The sequence below is a fragment of the Andrographis paniculata genome, unplaced genomic scaffold, assembly GCF_009805555.1.
Source record: "Andrographis paniculata isolate CXL003 unplaced genomic scaffold, ASM980555v1 Contig55END, whole genome shotgun sequence".
Classification (NCBI taxonomy): domain Eukaryota; kingdom Viridiplantae; phylum Streptophyta; class Magnoliopsida; order Lamiales; family Acanthaceae; genus Andrographis; species Andrographis paniculata.
Genome location: NW_026137590.1, coordinates 3225653 through 3234077, shown reverse-complemented (window position 1 = coordinate 3234077; position 8425 = coordinate 3225653). Strand labels below are relative to the sequence as shown.

The following is an 8425-nucleotide window of genomic DNA, read 5'->3' as shown; positions in this document are numbered from 1 at the left end:
ATATTACACTGTCTTATTATACACGGCATATGTTGTGTATAATAATGACAAGTGATGTTACTTCATAATTGCAGCATACTGTATAAGACTATAGCATGTGTTGTTAGTTCATGTGTTGTATTTGTGTTGTTGGTTCATAATTATAAGCTAACTGCGTTGTATAATAATATATGGTGTGCTGAAATTAAGTATTGATTGTGATGTATAAGACTATAGCATGTGCTGTATTTGTATAATATGAATATAAACGTTGTGCTGCGGAAAATTCAGCACTGTAGACGCCGCCGAATTATATATATTGTTGGTGCTTACTTGCTTGTATGATCGTCCAACTCCCAGCCCACCTACCATTAACTACATTTCTTTCATCTGTTTCTTTCAGGAAAACCACACCATCGATCCCACCTAATCTGAGAATTAACTAATCACCCAACAAAATGAATACATACTTGTTGATCATGAGTCATGACATTCTTTAATTTGTTTGAGTTGAGTGATTACTCTTGGACCTGCGGTCCCGGGAGCTCCGGAGGAGCGGGCATGGCTTCTCTCTGGCTAGCAGTGCCCATATATATAGATATAGTCTTCCATTCTGATATATCACCACATCTTTTAATTAATTTGTTGTATTCATTCTCTCTCCCCCTTAAAAACGTCGTCGTTTTGAGATGAAGCCCGCCAGCTGGTCCTCGCGGAAGGCCGGGAGCCAGCCAATAGTGGCGGTGGTCATAATGGCGTTCGTGTTTGGGTGCTTCGTGTATTACAGTGAGGACGTCAAATCCATGGCGTTCTCCAGAAACCCTAATTTAGGAGGAGGCGATGAAGAAGAAGAAGTCGTGGTGGGGAATTCAAGAACCGTAGTGGAGACAGAAGTCGAACCTGCTGTAAAATTAGAAAATGTCGCCGGAATTGTACCGGAGAAGGTCGCCGGAATGATACCGGAGAAGGAGGAGGAAATAGATACAGATATAGATACAGATATAAATAATAATAAAAATAATATAATTCCTCCTCCTGAAGAGTGCGACCTGTTTAGCGGGAGATGGGTATTCGATAACGTCAGCCGGCCGTTATACAAGGAGGAAGACTGTCCCTTCCTCACTGCTCAGGTCACGTGCATCACCAACGGCAGGAAAGATTCCTCGTACCAGAATTGGCGCTGGCAGCCCACCAACTGTTCTTTGCCCAAGTAATCAATCAATTAATTAATTCATTAATTAATTAATATATATATATATATATATATACTAGGTGTGTTTGTTTCAAGGATTTGTATGGATTTTTATTATTTACACAAATTTTTTCTCTTAAAACATCAAATCAAACATTTATTTTTTATTTTTTATATTATACTAAAAATCAATTTTATATTTAAAATATCACATCAATACATATTTATATCACATCATACAACTATTCAAATTCAATTTTTTTACTATTCAAATCTCAATCTAAACTCCAAATCCTCAAACAAACACACCCATATTGTATTTAGGCGACGGCTACAGCGCTGAATTTTAAAATTTAGCGCTGTGCTAATAAAACACCATAGCACACGATGTTACTATGGTCTCCATTCATATAATACAAATACAATGCATGAACTAACAATACATATTATAGTCTTAGGCCATTTCCAACCCATCAACTCTATTTATCCAGTTTTAACTCATGCAGTTGCTACAGTAATTTTACTCGAACCATAACTCTATTTTTCACTATTATTCTTCAAATATTCAATTTTTTTTCTATTATTTTTAAAAACTTTTTATTTTTATAATTTAAAATAATTTTTTTTTTTAAATTTAGAAAAATAAAAAATAAATTTAAAAGTTAAAATTAAAAATTCAAATTTTTTTTAAAAAAAAATATAAAGCAACGTCATTTTTTGGAGTTGCTACAACCGACGCAAATAAACCAATGACGCTAGATTAGAGATGCTCTTGTACAACACAATCTTGATTTCAGCATAGCACACCACATACTGTTATACAACGCACTTGTAATAATGAACTAAGAACACAAATATAACTTATGAACGAACAATATATGCTATCGTCTTATACAATACAAATACTTATTGATTTCAGCACACCACATACTGTTATACAGCACGCTATAATTATAAAGTAACATCACTTGTCATTATTATACACCACAGTACGGTGCTAATTTTTTCAATTCCGTACCCTAATAGTTTCCTTGTATTTATTAATTAATTAATTAATTAATTAATTAATTAATTGAGTTGCAGGTTTAAAGCGAAATTGTTGTTGGAGAAGCTGAGGAACAAGAGGCTGATGTTTGTGGGAGATTCCCTGAATCGGAACCAGTGGGAATCCATGATTTGTTTGCTTCATTCAGCAGTGCCTAATAATTATAGTAATCCGGCGGCCAAAACCCTCACCAAGAATGGCTCCTTGTCTGTTTTCAGAATTCAGGTTAATTATCTTTCATGTCTATTCGTTATTATGACATACTTTAATTAGCTTGTCCAATTCAATTCTTTCTAATTGTTTTTGGGATCATTACAACCTTATGCTTTTCGGGTGCCTTCTTCCGCTATATATATTTATAAAGGGATTTCGCCCTTAAAATTTACCTAATTAACGTAATTTCATCCCTAATTTCGTCTATAGTGTCGTTACTAACGAAAAAAAGTAGATTTAGGTACGAAAAAACCTCATTATAAAAATAATATTTTCTTGCGGTGGACATTCTTTCTGGGATGCCAACACCGGGATCAATCCACACCGTTCATTCTTTTAACCCTTTAGATGAATGGTGTGGATTTGTCTGGAGTTGCTGCTTCATTATACAGATATTTATATAATTATCTCTCCGATGACACGTTAGGCCATTTTTAATTCATCAACTCAATTTCTCTAGTTTTAACTCTAAATATACAGCTGTTACATTAGTTTTATTTCAATCATAATTCTATTTTTTATTATTGTTCTTAAAAAATTCAAATTTTCTATTATTTTAAATAATTTTTTATTTTTATAATTTAAAATAATTTTTTTAAAATTTAGAGAAATAAAAAATAAATTAAAAAAAAATAGAAAACAACGCTATTTTTTAATGCACGATGGAACCGACGCCAAATCCACCTTGGAGATGCCTTTAATGTATACATATTTTCATTTTAGTGCATTAATGTGTATATATATATATATATATATAGTAATTATGGACCTCACATTTTTTCTTAAAATACTTCTATTTTACTATATTTGTATATTAAAAGTAAAGGCAAAATAATTTATTTGCTATTTTGATTTTGAAATATTACCAAAATTGCCAATTTCTGCTGGCTACTGATATAATAATAATAAAAGTAATACTTCCTCCGTTATGCAAATGTGTGCTCATTTGATCGGACATAAGTTTTAATAAAAATGAGTAATAATTGTTAATTTTTTCTTTTATAGTAAAAAAAGTACAAAAATAGAATGGTTTTTTACTTAAAAAAAAAATAAAATATTTTTCGATGACAATTCAAAAAAGAAAGTGAGCATAAATTTGAAATGGCGAGGTAGTAATAATAATAACATGCAATATTTATAATATTGATGATGAGACACACGCTTACACAAGTTGGAGTTCACCACAAGTTTACTCCACGTTAGTTAGGTAAAGTGCACAAAATAAGAATAAAAAACCCACCCGCCCAGTCAAGTCTTCAGGTTGGTTTGATTTCACTGTGCCTTATTTTTCACGTATCCAAATTAAACCGAAAAATAAAAAAATAAAAAAATTATAAACGTCCGAAAACGATATATGATGAATTTTTATTTTTTATTTTTTTTTAAATATATATTTATTTTTATTTATATTTTTAAATAATATAAATAAAATAAATAAATAAATAAAAATGAATATAATGGTGCAGGATTATAACGCGACAGTGGAGTTCTACTGGGCGCCGTTCCTGGTGGAGTCGAACTCGGACGACCCGGACTTGCACAGCATTCAGAATCGCATAATTATGGCGGAATCCATCGACGGCCACGCCGACGCCGCCAATTGGAAAAACGCCGACTATCTGGTCTTCAACACCTACATCTGGTGGATGAACACCGCCGCCATCAAACTTCTGTAAGAATATTAATTAATTAATTAATTAATTGATCCATTATTTATTTCTAATTACTCCCTCCTTCTCATATAATATGCTTTGTGTTACTGTATATACAAAAATTTAGGTAAAGTGTAATTAGTAAGTAATTAAGAAGCTAAATAATTATCGTAGTAGAAATAATTATAAATTAAGTTTAAAATAATTAAATAGATTAATTAAAATTAAAGAAATTATAAAATTTAAAATTTAAAAATGAGGTTAAAGTGTATAATTATATTTTCGAAAACGAAAATGACAAATTATGTGGGATGGACGAAAATAAAAAATAAAAACAAATTATATGGGATAAAGGGAGTACATTTTAATCCTCAAATTTATTCATTAATTATATATCTCTACTTTGCATGCATGCCATAGATATATAGTTGCATGCACGCTTAAATAGCATTTACTCAGTTATGTAAAATATAAGCATGGATTTTAAAAAAGTGGGTAAGAATATACTCCATTAGTTCCACATGATTTGTCTCTATTTTTTATTTTCGTCCGTCTCACGTATCTTTTTTGGAAATATAATTATACACTTCAATCACACTTTAAATTTTATAATTTTTTTAATCTTAATTAAACTATTTAATTATCTTATTCTTAATCTATAATTATTTTTAATATACAATAATTATACTAATATACTTTTTAATTACTTACTAATTATACTTTATCTAAATTCTCCTGTCTACTAAAAATAAAAAATGTGAATAAGTTTTGATGATAATAAAAAAAAATAAAATTGGATAATAGACGGATTACTTAAAAGATAATATATATCGTTTCAGTTTGAGTGCTAATTGAGTCAAATAAAAACACACAAACACATACTTTATATGATATGATATAATTTTATAAAACACATTTTCTGACAGGACATAATATATAGTACAATATATTGATTTTTTAGTATAATAAATATATTCATAACCCATAACACAAATATAAAAATTCACGGTACATGCTTCTATTACATTATGTTGTGATAATTGAGTCAAATTTTGATGCTAATTTGACCAGCGCCGAAACCGTTGTCATATCTTAAATATTACATATATGATTATCATTTAAAGTTGATGAAAGGAGGGAGAGTAAAATATAATACTCCTCTTTAGGTAAAATTATGTCGATAACACTACATAGAATTTTTTGTATTTTAATGTAAAATAAAAAAATTATATAAGGTATTTTGAAAAATGAACTAAAGATTTTGTTCAATTAATAGTGTACACTTGATTAAATGACAATGATGATTGTTAGTATATGTCAAAATATGAGTAATACTGAAATATATAAACAAAAGTTTTTGTTATATATTTATGGTATACAGGTAAATTCAGTTGCATAGTTATATGAAAAATAACTATAAATATTTTGGAGGGAGAAAGTAAATAGTTGAGCGACAACTTAAAATTATACTTCCTCTGTCCACCGTAATTATGTGAGACGGATTATGGTAGACGGAGGGAGTATGATAAAAATAATATAGAGTTGACTATAGATATAAGAGAAAAATTGTAGTTTTCGAAGCTTTAATTATATTAGTATTCCATTACTTCTCTTATACTCCCCCCTTTTCGTATATTTTGGGCACATTACCGTAGATACGAGAATTTAGGTAAAGTATAATTAGTAAGTACTTGAGAAATGTATTAGTAAAAATAATTATTGTTTGATAAAAATAATTATAAATTAACATTAAGATAACATTAAAAAAAATTATAAATTATGATATTTAAAATATGATTAAAGTATATAACCATTTTTCCAAAAAAAGAAAAAAATAAATTATGTGAGACGGATAAAAATAGAAAATATGGACAAATTACGTGGGACCGATGGAGTACTACTGATATATTATTGCTAGAATGAAGATAACTTTTCAAGAATTCTATAAACCTTAATTCGACTTAATTTTTTGTGCATGGAATAGGAAAGGATCATTTAAGGAAGGCTCGACCGAATACGATGAAATAGAGAGACCCGTCGCTTATAAGAGAGTATTGACAACTTGGGCCAAATGGATCGACGAAAATGTGGATCCAAATCGCACCACCATTTTCTTCATGAGCATGTCACCTCTTCACATCAAGTAATAATTTTCATCACATAAGAAATAAATAAATATATATAATTTTTCTTGCTATATATATAGGTCATATTTAGCTTTATGAAATATTTTTTAATCAATTTACTATAAAATCTATGCCTACAGGTATCCTTAGAATCATCCTCCTCAAGAGTAAGGTCATAGACTACTACGCATTTATTATTTATTTTTCGAAGAATTTTGATCAAACTTAGCTTAAGAATTTTGATCAAACATAGCTTAAGTTTCAAATAACGTTGATTTCTTATACAATTACCAAATTTTGAAATAAATAAATACATACTTTCAATCATATTTGAAAACTATCGTAATAATATGCAATATGCCAAATTTCTGTAATTACATTTTTTATGAAATCCAAACTAAATTTCAAATTCTAGAACAAAATGATCATCGACAAAATTAATGTAGAAAATTTATATATATATTTTGGTAAGCTAATCCTTTTTGTGATAGTACATACAACACACTTTATATATGATTTCATCACAAACTAATATGTCAATTTCGACGGTATGACGATAGTTTAAAGTAGGATTTAAGCAATACATAAGACATATTGACTCTGTTTACTTATGAGATTTTACTCATAATTTTACTATTTCGATTTTTTTTTTCCTAAAAAAATATAAAATCAAACACCAAATTTTTCTTTAGCTTTTTTACATTAAAATCTAATTTTACATTCGAAACATCACATCAATACATATTTATATCACATCAAATAATTATTTCAATTCAAAATTTTACTATTCAAAATTAAAACCCAAAATCAAAACCTCACAAGTAACCAACACAAAGTTATAATCTACACAACACATGTTATTTTTATTATAGTCATATTTGCGTATAATATTATTGTGTGCTGATTAGGGTTTATCACGAAACTCAATAGGAGCTCAGACTGGGGCAACCCCGACGGGATCAAGTGTGCCAAAGAAACAATGCCGGTACTGAACTCATCAGCGCCGCTAAACGTCGGCACAGACCGGCGGCTCTTTGCCGTGGCGGCCAACATCACTAAGTCAATGAAGGTTCCGGTCCATTTTCTCGATATAACGGCGCTGTCTGAGTACCGGAAGGATGCGCACACTTCGGTCCACACCATCCGGCAGGGAAAGCTGTTGACGCCGGAGCAGAAATCCGACCCGGCCAAGTTTGCCGACTGCATTCATTGGTGCCTCCCCGGCTTGCCCGACACGTGGAACGAGTTCCTCTACGCCCGAATAATGTCGCGCCTCTGACAAGAAATTATTCTGTTGGGGACTTCCGTTTGCGGATATATAAGTTGATAGTTGTGTTTCCCTGACAGTTCGAATTTTTAGGTGAGACGGTCATTCTGCATCCGATATATTCCATGGCCTGTAAAGATAGATTATTTTTCATGCATGGCTCAAATTGTTGCCTGGAAATTTTGTGTCGATCGTTTTTAATATGTTTCTAGAGAGTGAAAGTGTGTGGTATTTAAAGGTTATACGTTGGCTGATTATAAGAGGATCAAACGTTGTGAAGACATGAATTGATTTAAATTGTATGCAAGTTATCGAAGTGTACATATAAGATAAGTTGTGACTATCTTTTTATGAAAATTGATAACCTACTTTTTTATTGATAAATATTGAATGAATGAATTTTTTTTTGTTTCGGGAAACTCTAAGATTATTTAAAATAGTTTTAAATTTTCGAAACTATATTAAATATATATTTTATTATATTGATTAGTTTTGGAATTTGAACCAAAACTGTAAATATGAATCTAACAATGCAAATTTTATACAAATAAAAAGATAAAATATCTTAAATATACTTTTTAATAAAATAATTAAATAAGTAAATAATTGATTAATCTTCTATTTTATAATTTTTTGAGACAACTTGGTATATGAATTTTAGAAAAATTAAAAAAAATAAATAATTGATCGATTATTTATTTATTTAGTGTGGAGTTTTGCCAAAAATCAACTATTCATTCAAAATTTTTTCCCAACAAATATAAAAGAAAATACCTATTTTTCATTTCTATCTTATACTAAAAAAAAAAATTAATTTTACCCTTATTTTTTAAACTAAATTATTTAATATATTTTAAATCTATTATTTATTTGTATAAAATTTGTCTTTATCTAGGGCCGAACATAACTTTTGACTCCCTTGTATACAAAACTTTAAATTAATACTATAAA

At 29.4% G+C, this 8425-nt stretch overlaps 1 protein-coding gene across 1 annotated transcript; it reads left to right on the top strand.

Annotated features, from left to right (window-relative positions):
- The first annotated feature begins 615 nt into the window (after positions 1 to 615).
- LOC127256144 (protein trichome birefringence-like 28) lies at positions 616 to 7809 on the top strand. Its single transcript, XM_051281991.1, has 5 exons — positions 616 to 1189; positions 2255 to 2441; positions 3896 to 4101; positions 6066 to 6224; positions 7138 to 7809. The coding sequence occupies exons 1-5, from the start codon at positions 669 to 671 to the stop codon at positions 7484 to 7486; spliced, it is 1422 nt and encodes a 473-aa protein (XP_051137948.1). The 5' UTR covers positions 616 to 668; the 3' UTR covers positions 7487 to 7809.
- The last annotated feature ends 616 nt before the right edge of the window (positions 7810 to 8425 follow it).

Coding starts and splice junctions, on each gene's coding strand:
- LOC127256144 (XM_051281991.1), top strand. CDS start 669: ATGAAGCCCGCCAGCTGGTCCTCGCGGAAGGCCGGGAGCCAGCCAATA. Junction 2,442..3,895: donor TGTCTGTTTTCAGAATTCAG/GTTAATTATCTT, acceptor ATAATGGTGCAG/GATTATAACGCGACAGTGGA. Junction 4,102..6,065: donor ACCGCCGCCATCAAACTTCT/GTAAGAATATTA, acceptor TGCATGGAATAG/GAAAGGATCATTTAAGGAAG.